Source organism: Scyliorhinus canicula, chromosome 5 (assembly GCF_902713615.1).
Source record: "Scyliorhinus canicula chromosome 5, sScyCan1.1, whole genome shotgun sequence".
Lineage (NCBI taxonomy): Eukaryota > Metazoa > Chordata > Chondrichthyes > Carcharhiniformes > Scyliorhinidae > Scyliorhinus > Scyliorhinus canicula.
The window spans coordinates 110194982-110211520 of NC_052150.1; the positions used below are offsets into that span (position 1 = coordinate 110194982).

General features: G+C 45.1%; 1 protein-coding gene across 1 annotated transcript in view; it reads left to right on the forward strand.

Annotated features, from left to right (window-relative positions):
* The window catches only part of vwdel (von Willebrand factor D and EGF domains-like), a 381724-nt gene that overhangs the window by 181531 nt on the left and 183654 nt on the right, over window positions 1-16539 (forward strand). The window contains exon 8 of the mRNA XM_038797496.1: window positions 10761-10984. Within this exon, the coding sequence (XP_038653424.1) occupies window positions 10761-10984 (224 nt within the window). The remainder of the gene's footprint in view (window positions 1-10760; window positions 10985-16539) is intronic.

A 16539-nucleotide genomic window follows, 5' to 3' on the forward strand; every position in this document is an offset into this window, starting at 1 on the left:
CGTGGCTGGTCACCCCCGGACCCATCTTGCTCCGGAAGCATGTGCGGGTGCACAAGTCCGATCCGTTGGTGGAGCATGTCCAGTTACTCCACGCTAACCCGCAGTATGCGTATGTGGAGTACCCCGACGGTCGGCAGGACACGGTCTCCCTCCGGGACCTGGCACCCGCCGGCGTGCAGCCCCCCCCCCCACCACAGACCCCCCCTCCCCTTTTTCACCCCAGCACCCCACTCAGCTTCCCCATCCCTCATCCATGGCGTCTCCGCGGCCAGCTCAGGTGACGGAGACTACTCGAGGTCTATCGCTCCCGGACTCCAGGACATCAGCAGGACCATCAGCCGATCCGACGACACCTCCTCCACTACGGCCCTCGGCCAGGACGTCAAGGACCACCAAACGACTGATCGAATCCATCTAGAGTTCTACGGTCCCATGGACTTCCTTTTGTAAATATTGTTATGTCTGGGCCAGTGGCAAGCCCCCAAATTCGACAAGGGTACGGAGAGAAAATTATTCTCCCGACGGCTACTCATATCATCAGATCTTCCCCCCACCCCCCCCCCCCCGGGTCTCGTTCACACCCCCCCCCCCCCCGCCTTCCTTCTCCGTAAGGGGTGAATGTGATGATATGATCTGCATACTCGTCTGCCATTGGGCCAGAACGTCGGCTTACCATTGGCCCTGGTCGGTCATGTGCCTCTCGACCGATTGGCCGAGAGGCTGAGTTAACCACGCCTCTATCAACGAGGTATAAATGCTCAGAAGCCTGACGATCGTTCCTTTCCACTGTAGACGATCGCCAGGCTGTGTTCTAGTTAATTACAGCCTGACATTGGTAAATCACTCGCCTCGCGTGCAATCGATGGTGCATCACTGAACAAGCTGGATTCTGGCGAGGCACATGAGACCAGGCTATTGCCCTGACCACCTTATTGAAAATATCCCCAAACAGGCGCTTTCTCTCTCAATCTCACTGCAGCATGCAACACCATCTGGCACACTGGGTCTCCTTGTCAAAATATCAAGAGTTCTCCGTGCGTTACTGATGCCATTAAATTATTACTCTGAGAGAAACGGTGCAGGGTGCACATGGATGATGAGACAATCAACTGAAGGAAAAAGCCCAACAGGCGTCTCCAAAGATCTGTTCTATGCCAACCCTTTTCAATCACTATATCAACAATCCGTCTCCAACCCTGTCTCGGACATTCATCTCAGCTGACAATATCTGCTGTGCCTCTTGGGCTTGGACATTTTTTAAACTAGAGGTAACACTAAATAACGATGTTGCAAAGTTGGCCAACTACAGTGAAACATGACACCTTCAGCCCAGCAGCAATAATACATTCTCAACACACACACATACACACACACACATCGTGGCAAAGCTACACGGGCTACAAGTAATGGGGATTCAGAAGTCTTTTGACTCTGTACAAGCAACTACTCGAGAGAAAAGTCAAACTGCAGTCGGGCAATAGGAAAAGAATTCTGGTTGTTTGTGGATAAGGGGGCCTTTTGTGTTATACCTTCAAAAGATTAGGAGGGGAGGAAGTTGGTTGAAATATAGACCCTTGGAGCTGGCATCTGAAATGGTGGGAAGCACAGGCATTTGATTTAATTATGATCTGGTTGATTCGACCTCATGCTGATTATATCACATAGCAAATCAGACACCGGGGGACCTAAAGATCGTAACATTTCTCAGTTTAATAGAACGTAAAACTTTTATCCTGCAACAAAATGTAGCCCACCCAGCAAAATTGGGAGAAAAGATCTACATCAAACTAATGAAAACTTTAGAGGGGCATTTCTCTACTAAACCATTATTGATTGCAGAAAAGTTTCAGTTCCATCAACTTAGTCAGGAAGAAGGTGAAACCATTTACATTTCACAATAACTTTAAGAAGAGTAGCAAAATATTGAGAGTTTGTGCAACACTTGATACTCTTCATGATGGGCTGGTATGTGGACTCTGCATTGAAGATATTCAGTGGAAGCTGCTTACTGTAAGTGGTTTGAAAGTTGCCGTGGAAGTTGACACATGTATGCAAGATGTTTCTCAGATAGGGGCTGGATCAAGAACCCATAAAATGGATACCACAAGGAGCAAGGCTGCAAGGGTATAACCATGTCCCTGATGGACACTCAGCACGGAAATGCTGGAGTAGAACAAATACATGCAAGAAGTGTGGCAAAAAGGGCCATATTGTAAAGACATATTGCACTCTGAAAACCTCTCCAATACCAAGGATTTGCAAGAAGATGTCTAAACAGACTAGCTATGTCTACTAAGGAGATGGAGTTCAAGACCACTCAGAAGACAACACAGCAGAGCTACGACAGGAGCAGAAACTAGGTTTCTTGCTGGTGTGGGACAATAAACAACATTTTTGGGCATACACAAAACTCAAAGATCATGAAATCAAAACTGAAGTGGATATGCGTGCAGCTGTATCGTTAATACCGAGACAATTTATAATCATAAGATGAAGCATCTGCCTTTAAAGCCATATATTGCAATCCAAAGGATGTATACTAAACCATAGAAACCCTACAGTGAAGAAGGAGGCCATTCATCCCATCGAATCTCCATGGAGCCTCTGAAAGTGCACCCTACCCAGGCCCACTACTCCACTCTATGGCCGTAACCCCAATTAACCTGCACATCTTTGGACTGTGGGAGGAAACGAGAGCACCCGGAGAAAACCCACACAGACATGGGCAGAAAGTACGAAGTACACAGTCACCAAAAGTTGGAATTGAACCCGGGTCCCATGAGCCAATAGTGCTAACCACTGTGCCACCCTGACGCCTGGAAAAGGTTGTACCTTTATAAGGATTCATTACGGTCAAAGCAGAGCAAATGGACAGACGGTGAAGTTGCCTCTTCACAATGTGGAATTTCCCAACTTTATTTGGTAGAGCATAGTTGCCAAAGATTAGACTCAACTGGAAACAGTAGATCAACATTCAAAGAGCAACTTGCTGCTGAAGAATGAGAAGGTGTTCGAAGATTCAATAGACTGAATAACTGGACTTGAGGTGCATTTAAAAATCAAGGTAAACAGTACACCAAAGTGTCTCCAAGCTAGAACTGTACCATACGCCTAACCCAAAATTGTTGAAAAAGTACAAGAAAGACCAGTCTAAACAGGAGTCATTGAATTACTTGCTACTAGTGATTGGGCAACACCAATAGTTCCTATATTGTAAAATGATGGCTCAATGAGAATATGTGGAGATGTTATTTTACTTATTTTTTTATTAAGGGGCAATTTAGTGTTGCCAATCCACCTAACCTGCACATCTTTGGGTTATGAGGGTGAAACTCATGCAGGTACGGGGAGAATGTGCAAACTCCACACAGACAGTGACTCGGGGCCGGGATCGAACCCGGGTCCTCGGCACCATAGGCAGCAGTGATAACCACTGTGCCATCGTGTCACCTAATAAGTAGATATTTTAAAACAACCATTGACCCAGTATTGTGCGTAGATTATTATCCATTATTGCTGATCATTTGCTGGACTTTCTGCAGAAATTCAGTAAAATTGATCTTTCACGGGCATATCTTCCTTTGTGGCTGTAGAATCATAGCTGCAACTCACCATTGTAACGCACAAAGATCTGTTTTATTACAGAAGACTTTGTTTTGGAATAACATCTGCTCCTGCTCTTTTTCAAAGATCCATGGATCAAATTCTAAGTGAGCTGAAAGAGGTGCAATATTATTCAGATGACATACTCATCACATTTTCAAATGAGCAGGAACACTTGAAGAATTTGAAGCTACTCTGAAGCATTTACAAAGCCACAACCTGAGTTAAAAAGGAAAAGTGTGACTTTCAAGTCATCCATAAATTACCATAAGATACCTGAGAACCCCACTACCTGGAGGCTCCCATCCAAGTCACTCATCACCCTGACTTGGAAATATATCGTCATTCCTTCACTGTCGCTGGGGCAAAATCCTGGAACAACCTCCCTAACAGCACAATGGGTGTACCTGCACCTCCGGGACTGCAGTTGTTCAAAAAGGCAGCTCACCATCTTCTGAAGGACAATTAGGGATTGGCAATAAATGCTGGCCTGACCAGCGATGCCCACATGCCGTAAATTAATTTTTAAAAATTCAACCTGCGTCATATCATTGATAAAGATGGGATGGCTTACACAAGGAACTGAAGAAGATATTAGCAATCTTAGAAGCACCATGTCCTCAAATATGATACAATTAAGGCTGTTTTTAGGATTAATCCATGGCTATGGTAAATTTGTGCCAAATTTAGGAACACAATTGGAGCCTTTACACACATTGCTATGTGTCAAACAGGCATTGCACTGGTCGTAAGAATGCAAAAGTGCATACAATGAGGTAACAATGCCTTATGGAAGTCAGAGCTGTTGACATATTAAAATTCTAAACTGTCGGCTGGTTAAAATCAGTGGCTGGACAGCTGGTTTGTGATGCAGAGTGACGCCAACAGCATGGGTTAAATTCCCGTACCAGCTGAGGTTATTCATGAAAGCCCACCTTCTCAATCTTGCTCCTCACCTGACGTGTGATGATTCTCCGGTTAAGTGATCACCACCAGTCAGCTCTCCCCCTCAAAGGGGAAAGCAGCCTATGGTCATTTGGGATTATGTCGATTTTACTAATCCCAAATTGAAGTTACAATTTGCTTGAGATGCAGCGCTCTATGGAGTTGGTGCAGTTGTCTCACACATCATGCTTTCAGGAGAGGATCGACCAATAGCATTTGCTTCACCAGCTCCTAAGAGCTGGAAAAAGAGGATCATTTGGGGGTAATTAGGTTCCAACAATACTTTTATGGATGTCATTGAACTCTTTTGACCCTGGACGGCAATCTTTGGGCTGTATAAAGGTTTGCCTTTTTTGGCAGCCAATAGGTTACAAAGATGGTCTTTGATATTGTCGGCACGGAAACACAATATCCAATATCGCAAATCAGAGCACCATGCACATGCTGATGCTTTGTAAAGATTGCCGTTGCAAGTCGAGCATGAATCGGAAGAACATTTTGTCAATATATTGTATTTCTCGCTCGTGGATAATGTACCTGTGCCATCATCTCAATTTCAGAAATACAAAATAACTGGTCCAATGATGGGGAAGGTAATAGACCTGGTACAAAAATGAACGCTAGGTGTTCATAGGAAAAATCCAGACCTCAAGCCCTACATTACACAAATATTTTGAGTTGACAGTGCAGAATGGAGTCCTTGACCGACTACCTGAGGGACATCCTGATGTGGTGAGGATGAAGGAACTGGCACACAGTTATTTCTGGTGGCTAGCATTAGATGCTCAAATTGAAGAGAAAGTAGGCCAATTTTAATCCTGTGCAAAACTAAGGAACGTTCCACAATTGCAACCATTATATCTGCGGGAATGGTCATCACAGCCATGGCTTAGAATATACTTAGATTATGCTGGCTCAGTGGAGGGTCACATTTTATAGTGATTGTGAATGCACACACTCAATGGCCAGAAGTCAGGATCATGAAGTCAATGACGACTGAGCACACCATTGAGAAACTCGATGAAATATTCACAAGATTTGGAACAGCGGACCAGATTATCAGTGACAATGATATTCAGTTCACTATGAAGGAATTCGAGGACAACTTGAAGTGAACGGGTATACGCCATATCAAGGCAGCTCGGTATCATCCTGCAACAAATGGATTGACCAAAGGTTTTGTTCAATCTTAACATCGCCCGTTTTTTCTTTTGATATATTTCTTTGTTCACCGCAAAGAAAAAAAATATGGAGGTGCCTGTACTCTGGTTTCTTTCAAGCACGATGAGAGGTTTTATTGAGAGATGTTGCTCATACAATATAAAATGGAGAAATGCAAAGTCTGAGCGAACACTGCCAGTGTCAGTACACATCACGTGAACCTTTACCAGCAGGAATGTATGCTCTGATACATAAAATACTCAAACCTTAAGAACCTCAGGTCTTGCCATCATCTACTCCACTGCAAAGTACTGTGTACCAGTATGATGCAACTCGTCGAATACCAATCTTGTAGATACCCAGCTCAGCATAACAATGCAGATCATCCCCGGTACCCTTCAATCAACTCTACTCCCCTGGCTTCAGTCCTGAGCAGCAACCCGTCCTCTCATATAAAGAGGGAGTTTGTATCAAAAATGCTCCTGGAGAAGGTCTACATGAACCTAAGCCAGCGGCTACACAAGGACTTTACCAGTCCAACTGCTGCTCACCTTCCATTATGGCAGCCTACATGGCTAAGATCACTGTGCCAAGGAACAACAGCAGAGGCCCTGTGGCAGCAGGAATGGAACCAATGTGCCACCGTTAAAAACCTCTTCCTCATCATAGATCCCACAGCCTGCCCACCCGGCTTCAACCTACCATGCCAAATTGGGCACTCCTCAACTGTATCCACACTGGCTAAGGCCTTTATGCAACAAATTGGCACAAGTGGGTCCTTGCATGGAACCCAGAATACAGCTGTGGTGCCCCCAATCAATGAGTCATATTGACGACTGCTGCCTTTCAAAACTCAGTGGAGATTACGGGGTGCTCCATTTAGCACCTGTGGAAGCTGCTACTTGGCTTGCTGTTTACTGCACATGATTTAAAAATAAATCCCAGACCTTAACAGGTGACATTAACAACATAAATTAAGTTGCTCCATATTTCCACGTTAAACAGGTGCCAATGAATGTTTCAGTAAGGCTACTAAATACATCACTCTCTAATTGAGGCCGGAACACAGAGCTCTGGACTTCGAGCGTCAACATCTTCCCTCAGGCATATGGAATGATTGATTGCACCCAATTATATCAAGAAGCAGGGCATACATAAAAAGCAAGGACTTCTGAGCACTCAACATTCAACTGGTTTGTTACACCAGGTAAAATATCATGCAGGTCTGTGTGTTGGCAGTTGTCATGATATTTTGATCCTCCCTCTTTCACACCTGACGATACAAAGAGATGAATGTTAATTTCAAGATATTGCAAACAACAGCTATATTATTAGGTCTGCAAATGTCCGACAAAGTTTGAAAGAGTCTCCAGATTTGTTGCCATGTGCTTCATGGTCCATAGACTTTCCCTCTAAAGTGGGCAAACTGTTAAGTCACCAGAGGAAGAGCTGTTTACCTCATCCCGTGGCCTTCAATGCCCCTAGCGGGCGTCCTCTGAGGCCAGAGGGCCCCGGCGCACATGGCACATGTAAAGCCATGCCACCCTGTCCCGTGTGCTGACCTTGAGTCGTGGCCTCATCTGAGGGGTGGAACCCGGGGGAGGGTGGGGGTGCTGGTGGCCACCATCCCCACTCTATGGAACAGGCCCGGGTTGGCACCCAGCGCCCCCTCCTTCGTTTGGTGCCAGAGGGTCCCGGGGTTCACCTTATGACGAAGGGACAACTGTTTTGAGCCCCAGCTGCTCCTTCATTATCTGACTCAGCCAGTCCTGGCAGCTCCCCAAAGTCTTCACAAAGGTGACGACACCCTCGGCGATATTCCTCAGTGACTGGGCCATGCTCTGCAATGCCTCGGCAATGCCCACCAGCAACAGGGACAAGCTCCGCAGTGCCTCAGCTATTCCCACCTGAGAGCCGGACATGTCCCACAGCACCTCAGCAAGGTCAGCCTGATAATGGGCAACATCCACCATTGAGTCGGACATTCTCCTAAGACCATCAACCATGGCGGTCACCCATTGCTCGACGCCTTTACTAATGGTGCCAATGTTATGCACCAGGCTCTCCACTGTGGTCGCCACCCTAGCAGTGTTGGCCTAGGTGTCACGCATTGCCGCCGACAACCCCTGAAGCCGTAGGCACTGGGACACCTCCATTTGCCTATGGACCTGATGGAATATCGCTGACATCGCCCTCAGAATGGCCCGGCCACACCCTATCCTCTTCATCAGCTCCGGGTTAGCTTGTACCACAGGCTCAGCATCAGGCTGGGACCCAGCTGGGTCCTGGGATCCAGTAGATATCCTACTCCTGTCTTGCCTAGGGGTTCCTGCCTCCACCTGATGTGCATCAGCAGCTGTGTGGTGCTCACCAGATTGTACCCCTGAAGCCTGCCAAATGTTTCCCATTGAGGTGCGTGTTTCTGTACTGGTGGAGAGTGGGAATGACAGCTGTGACGATTGTATCTTCCTTGGAGGGGGGGGGGGTTTGGTGGGGGGGGGGGGGGGGTGGGGGGGGGGTTGTGGGGTGGGGGGGTTGGTGGGGGGGTTGTGGGGTGGGGGGGGGGGGTCAACTGACCCGTGCTGCCTGTGTAGGTGAATGCTCTTCTTACAGCACAGAAGGCCAGTCCTACTGCACATGCCCCCCGAGCTGATGGCCGCTGACAATTCATCTTAGTTGACATTGGCTGCCCTGTGGTCCACCCTCCTGGACCCTCAGGGGAACAGGACATCCCTCCTGGCCTCAACCACATCTAGGAGTCGCATCAGGTCTGCATTGCTGATACTTGGGGCTGGTCTTTTCGGCGCCATGGTCACAAGCTGACTGGGGTTGGCTGTGAAAGTGTTGTTTAAGTGCTGTTCGAACTAGTTAGCAGAGGGGTGGGGGCTGGCAAGCGCGGTGCCAGCAAATCGGCCGGCATGCCTTCATTTGCTGTGAGAAGCCCGTGGGACTTCATTAAGTGGACCAATTAACCTTGAATTGTGTTACCGGCCTCGCTGGGCTAAGGGCCGGGAAGCACACGGCAGTTCCCCCTCGTCACCACACTTAGAAGTCTTTCCAGAGAATCGTGCCCTGAGAGTCTATTTTAGGTATTATTTTCCACTCTGTTGAAGAAATTGTTGGTTAGTCTCCTTCCTTTTACGATTCATCACAGTACCCTTTGTGTAAGCATGGTAGTGGATTAATTAGAACTGGTTTTATTCACATGCAAGATACAAAGTACAAAGGAATAGCATCTGTTACATCTCCTTTTCTAATTCTCCAGCTAGCTCTGGTAAACCATCCTCTTTTATGTACCTCAGTTTGCCTAATTAAAACATACACTTCACATATAAGACCATATGATTTATCTGTTCTCAGATAAAGAAACTGTCCAAGAACAGTTTATTGTCAGCTTACTTACTTAAACAACCATTCTATACCATCTGGCCACTAGAATTTTACATTAATCACTCATGGTCAGTTGTTGTTCCAATCATTTATTTCCTTGCAAACATATTTCACTGTTTTCTTGTTTATCTTTGAAAGCCTGTTTCTGTACGACCAGTTTTGGTTATATAGATCCGTTTGATTTTAACCCTTAAACTCTCCAACATGTCTAACAGTATGGTGCTCCTACAAGATCTACAACTGGGAAATGAAGGGCTCTGATCATACTCAAGAGGCCACTTGAGATGAACATAGTGAGTCACCTTGAAGAGATCTAACCTAAGAACACCAGACTGCAGACTGTAAGATATGGTAGCTGACTATGATTCAGTTTGCTGCCCATGGTCAACATGGCACTGCTTGAGAGGCTGGTTGGGGGGAATGGGCATGTTGCCATCCCGAAAGAGGATATTTTGTTAGCACAGTGGTTAGCATTGTTGCTTCACAGCTCCAGAGTCCCAAGTTCGATTCCTGCTTGAGCCACTGCCTGGGCGGAGTCTGCAAGTTCTCCCCATGTCTGCATGGGTTTCCTCCGAGCGCTCCGGTTTCCTCCCACAAATCTCAAAAGACGTGCTTGTTAGGTGAATTGGACATTCTGAATTCTCCCTCTGTGTACCTGAACAGGCGCTGGAGTGTGGCGACTAATGGATTTTCACAGTAATTTAATTGCAGTATTAATTTAAGCCTACTTGTGACAATAATAAAGATTATTGTTATGTACCCCCATTTGTATGTGGTTGTGTTTTATCAGTTCCATTTTTCTATGCAGGAACAGTTTGCTGGAGCAATACAACAGTTTATAAGTCCCTAACAATGTTTTCTCTCATGTCTGGCAAGCTGGAGGAGAGGTTGAAATCCAGGACTATAATGCCAAAAGTTGTAGCTTAGATTGAAGCTGTCACCAAAGGCTGCATTACTGAGAGTCATCCGCTGTAGTGTAAATGGTGACGACCAAATACACTCCATAGTTTACTACTTTAATTCTATTTCCTTCCTGATGATCCATACAAGTTGGAACTGGTGCGCACTAAACTGTTTAACATAAATTAAAGTGTGCCAGGAAGTCGGCAGTGCACAGCCATTAGTGTTCTGTAGACTTGCACCTTGATGTCATTTTTGTGCTGCCTTCAACAGAGTTAGGGTATAGAATCACGCTATGATGAGTTGGTTTCTGGCCTGTCAACCTCCCTGCCCTGGCTCCTGTGTACTTTTGTTCAGAGAAACTCCCAGTACAGACCCCTCTAACTACCCCTTTGAATTACATAGGTTACCAATTTATTCCCTTCCCCCTATTTGATTTTCACTCTGAGGTAAATGTGTCTGGTATTTTTATGTATCTAGTACTAGGAGCTGGTTTTCTCTGAAGTTTCCCTCAGGATAGCTGGTGCTCGTGCAGTTTCATCTGTTAAAGTTAATGATTAGAGGTCTTGGAGCCGAAACAATCTGGAACTATTCCCAACTTTAATTATGATGCAATGCTCTTCTACTGCAGTCGGTCCACATTTTCACCAATGCAAGGTCACATCCTTCAAATGTACGGATTTGTCTGGAATACTTCATTTTTTTGAAACTAAGAATGAAATGAGTAATACTTATAAAATGATTGCTTTCATTCCATCTAGATGTACCAAGTGTAGGATATTCAGGAGCAAACCTCGCCCTTTCCTCGTGTCATGTGGACCTACATCAAGCACCTTGCATTCGAGGCATATGTTCCCGATCATCTATTTACTATACAGCAGTGACTGACTTTGCGCAGGATGGTGACAGAGTGACTGAAATTACATCATTGCCTGTTGCCACTGAAAACTTCCTGTGGAACAGCTACATCCCAGAGCCAGTTCAGGTTGTAAACATCTATTTGCTAATGGCATAGTAAGCATTGGGTTATGTAGGGATGAATTTCAGTGGGAGAGGGTTTAATGGTCTCCTGTTTAACCATTGACCACTGCTCCAGCGATCAAACAGGAGAACCCCTGAAGAAATTCATCCCCATGTATAATCCTTTGAATTGTTGTTTGTAATTATGTTCATAATTGTATTCGTAAGCCATGCAAGGTGAACATTAAAGAACTCATGTTTTCTGCATTAAAGTGAACACATGTAAATGGTGTTAGAGGGACTACAGGTCTCTAGTATAAATTAAATAATGATTGGATTCATTAAAACAAATGGATTGTTCTTCCAAAATGAACTGATGCTAATACAAAGATAGCATGAAAACTGACTTCACTAAATTGATAAATGCGATGGCGATACCTCAACTATAGAAAGCAAAATAAGCCTATATCCATTTTATTTTGACATAAGGTTCATTCTGTACTATTACATAAATGCTCATGTTTATCATTTATCAGTTATGCATCACAATCCAAATAGTGACGGGCTGTATTGATAAAGGAGCCAACAGCGGAGGCAAGTTTCAAAACTGACAGAAAACCAGCAAGGTGAAACTCAAAAGATTTTTGTTTCTTGCAATTCTACTCTCTCCATTTTTGCACAAAAATGCAGAAGTAAAATTGTGAATGATTTGCTGTTATCTGATGTGCTCTGTTCAAAACCTTTTAACAATTTTTTTGGAGAAGGTGCACTTTTCCACTGGGAAAAATAAAAACAGCCGATGGGAAATAATTCTTCTACTGAGCTGAAGTTGATTCCATGATGGATTTCAAAATTTGGAGTCTGGTTACATGCATAATGGGCCAAATCTTCAGGTCTCTTGATCATCCAAGATGGACATGTGACTGCCCCCACCCCTGACTGCCCTACTAACCACCTGGCTACTCCCCAAGCCAACCCAACCCACCTACCACCTAATTACCCACCTCATCCTCCAGCTAATAATTTACCACCCCACCCAACTATGCACCTACCCATTTTATCCACGTCAACGCTACCCACTTACCCACCCCACTGACCTACTACCCCATCCACCTCCTACCCCATCCACATACCAATCTCACCCAACTTACCCTTTACTCACTGTCAACCATTTGCCTATGCACCTATTTTTAGGTGTTCAAAGTACTTAATTAAACCTGTCTATCCTAACAATATAGTTAACATACCTTTACCAATATTGGCCACTGTGCCACAAGACCTCCACATGCTTAACTAAGCTAATCCGTTCATTAAAATTCAGACGGGACCTTTAAGCTTACCATATAGCAGTTTGTGCCTTCAAAAAGGGTAGTATTCCATCTATCCGCACTCTGCTCCAGTTGTCATAGTTCCCTGAGGGACCCTGTACTGCACATTTCTGTGAAAGTTGAGCTCTGAAGACCCTAGAAGAAATGTGTAGAAGAGGAGGCATTTTTCGTTGCAGCTGCAATCTGACCATCATTATCACTGCATGCAAGATCTGGGTCAACATTAAATACTTTGGTTCAATGCCATCAATATAAATATTAGTCTTTCAAAATGCAAAATGCCCATGCCAGGTGATCGGGCTACTTAACTTCACTGCTTTGCTTAAATTCCAAGTTTTTCATTCTCTAGAGCTGGGTTAGTATGTTATTCCATCACTTGCTTAGTTAAGTGTCTGGAGGTCTTGTGGCATAGTGGCCTGTATTGTTAAAGGTATGTTAACTATATTGTTGGAATTCACAGGTTCAATTAAGTACTTTGACTACCGATAAATAGGTGGGGGCGGGCGGTTGAGGTTGTCTACTCTGGCTATGTTCACAGCCGGGCAGTCTTCGAGAGGAAGCATGCGATATCCACTTCAGGTCTTCCATTACCGGTGGGCCCCGTAGAGGTTGGGGTGCCTCATCACCAGAAATAACATTTTGGTTTAGTTAGTTAACTTTCCTTTGACGTTTTGTTTTAGTTAATGTGCCCTACCAGGGGCTGTCACCTCCTCTCATTTTTTATTTAATTTATTGATCTTTATATTTTTGATTAATTGTAAAGAGTATAAATAGGGGACCCCTGTGCGGAAGGGGTTTGGGAAGTAGGAGGACCTCCTCATAAGCTTTCTCCTTGGCCTGGACGAGGTGACCATTAACAGATCCAAACAATGGGCAGTTGAGGGGATCATCCAACCTGACTGCCCATCTACTGGTATGTTCATGGCAGCTGGCCCTGGAGAGGTCTCCTCCAGGTGCCATAGGGGCTGGGGTCCATCATCACACTGGAATGATAGTTTGGTTTAATTAGTTAAGTTTCCTGTCATGTTTATGTTTTACCTACAGTGCTCCACTAGAAGTTGTCATGCCCCCAATAATTTTTGATTTTTGTGTGATTTATTTATTTTTGTTCGACTAAAAGAGAATAAATACAGGACAGCTTGAATATTGGGTGCATGGGGAGAGCTATGAGACTCAACAAAGCCAATAAACTCACTTTGTAAACAAACAGCACTGTTTTGGTTTTGACTTCACCATCTGGCTTGGATTCTATTAACATTGGTCATGTAGGATGGCTATAGGTGAAGACTAAGGGTGGGGTGGCACGGTGGCACAGCGATTGGACTGCTGCCTCACAGCACCAGGGACAAGGTTCGATTCCTGCCTCGGTGTGGAGTTAGTACTTTCTCCCTGTGTCTGCATAAGTTTCCTTCGGGTACTCCGGTTTTCTCCCACAGTCCAAAGATGTGCAAGCTGGGCGGATTGGCCATACTAAAGTGCCTCTTAGTTCCCAAAAGGTTAAGCTGGGTTCCAGGGATAGGGTGGGGGCTTTCGGAGGGTTAGTGCAAACTCGCTGGGCTGAATGGCCTCCTTCTGCGCTGTAAGGATTCTATATTCTATATGATTTTTTGATCCCACCCACTCCGAGACCAAAAATTCCCACTCGCGATCAATGGACCTTTAAATGTATGTTCAAATTGTCCGTCCCACAGCGATAATTCCCGTTGCGGGCAGAACTGGAAAATTTACCCTAACGATGGACATGTCCTAACCAAAGGAAGTGCAAGGTATGGCCTTGGCATTTTTGCTTCCCACCAGAAGCATGATCAGTTGCAAGGTATTTTCAGAGCTAGAGGCTCATCATTTGGAAGGTTGAAGGAAGATTTATCATCGACATGGGTACCACCATTAGACGTGAGAACACCACCCACCAGGTACACGATACATACTTGTGCGACCCGGTCAACGTTGTCTCCCTCATAAGCTGCAGGAAAGGATGTCCCGAGGCATGGTACATTGGCGAGACCATGTAGATGCTGCGTCAGTGGATGAATGGACATCGCGCAACAATCGCCAGGCAGGAATGTTCCCTTCCAGTCGGGGAACACTTCAACAGTCAAGGGCATTTAGCCTCTGAACTTTGCGTAAGCGTTCTAAGGTAGCCTTCAGGACACGCGGCAATGTAGAATCGCCGAGCAGAAACTGATAGCCAAGTTCCACACACATGAATACGGCCTCAACCGGGACCTTGGATTCATGTCCTATTACGTTCACACACACCCCCCCCCCCCCCCCCCCCCCCTCCCACACACACATCATCTGGCCAGGGCTTGCGAAATCCTACAAACTGTCCTGGCTTGAGATAATTTACACCTCTTTAACCTGTGATTATACCTCTCTCCAGTTGCACTGCCTGGACCTGTAAAGACTTAATTACCTGTAAAGATTTGCATTTAAAGTATCATCTTGTGTCATTGAATTTGTCTATATATGTGTTTGTGGAACTCACCTCTTCATTCACCTGATGAAGGAGCTGCACTCCGAAAGCCAGTGTTTCGGAAAAAAACCTGTTGGACTTTAACCTGGTGTTGTAAGACTTCTTACTGTGCCCACGCCAGTCAAACGGCAGCATCTCCACATTGTAAGAAAGATGATCTGTTAAATACATGGTCATAGACTTTGATACATTTGGAAGATTGGATGGCTATTCCATAGCAAAATATATCATGGGATTTAACAGGTAATGGTGCAGAAATAAGTTATAAAATTACAAAGATTCTATTTGGCTATCCCAAATTTAGTACTTGCTTTCAAATTGTTGGATTGTGCTGAAGGATTGAATGTAGATAGGCTCCTGGTCTTGATGGAGTTAAATTCTCAGAAACGGATGTTTTTGGAACAGATTCCTGAACCTTAAAAAGAATTCTGTGGAAACATTAATTTTCAGCCACTTTCATGGCACCAATGGGACCCTCAACGCAGCAAAAACAAATGGAGGATTCAATGCTGGCAGCATTTCAAGATCGTTTACATATGGGTCAATACAAAAGGAGAACTATAAACACGATAAATTAGGTTAGATGCTCTTTTGGTAGCTCCAACAGCCCTCAGGATTTGGTTAACTATGGCAGGAGAATAAACCCCAGGAAAAACCGAGGAACGGTCAACAGGCATTTCGGACTCTAAATATCATTATGTACTGTATTGTCCGAAACAGAATAACCGAGTTTTGAAATGACACGTGGAGTAGAGGATTCGGAAGAGGAAGATGATGGGCGAAATTCTCCCAATCCGCCCCAGGCGGGGTCGATGGTGGGCATGGGGTAGAATACAGCAGGAGGCCCAAAAATCGGTTTCACGCTGGCGTGAATTTACAGCAGGATCTTCGCTGGTGCCCACCATGACAGGTCGAATAAACTACCGGAGGTTAATGTAAAACTAATTTTCATCCCGTGAATGGGATGCAGATGAAGGCCCAACTCCCGGACTTTGTGTGATGCTAGTGGGAAACATATTTGGAACGATGTGTTATGCAGATGTCAGGACTCACCTGAACAATGCCTGCGGCTGCCTCTCGAATTCAGGTTGTAGGCACCCGCAATCCTGGATCCAGGAAGACCGCAGCAGTGGGTCGGGGGATGATTTGCAGGTTGGACCTATCAGATTTGGTGTTCTGGAGTGGGGTGCCATCTTCCAACCTTAGAATGTTCCTGGAAACTCATCTTCTATTTCAAGGTCTATCTTCCAGTCTCAGAGTGCTCCTGGAAATCCATCTTAATTTCCAGGAGGCCCACCTTCTTTCTTCAATAGAGGGTCAGTGATGTTGGGCACCTTTTCAATATGGTGCCTGCACAGGAAGGCAGACATCAGGCCTTCCCTATCAAGGAGTACGAAGCATAATTAATGAGATCGGCAACGGAAAATTTGGCGTGTTTTCCCATTGGCCTCCACAGTGGGGAAACATTCCACATTCCCACCCCACTGCAGGACTTGAGCTAATTTTATATAATGATACTCATCAGTTAAAATAAATTGTTTAAGCCAGTAATGGGTGTTCAAATAATAATAATATAATAATAATCTTTTATTGTCACAAATAGGCTTACATTAACACTGCAATGATTTTTTTTTAATAAATTTAGATTACCCAATTATTTTTTCCAATTGAGGGGCAATTTAGCGTGGCCAATCCACCTACTCTGCACATTTTTGGGTTGTGGGGGCGAAACCCACGCAGACACGGGGAGAATGTGCAAACTCCACACGGACAGTG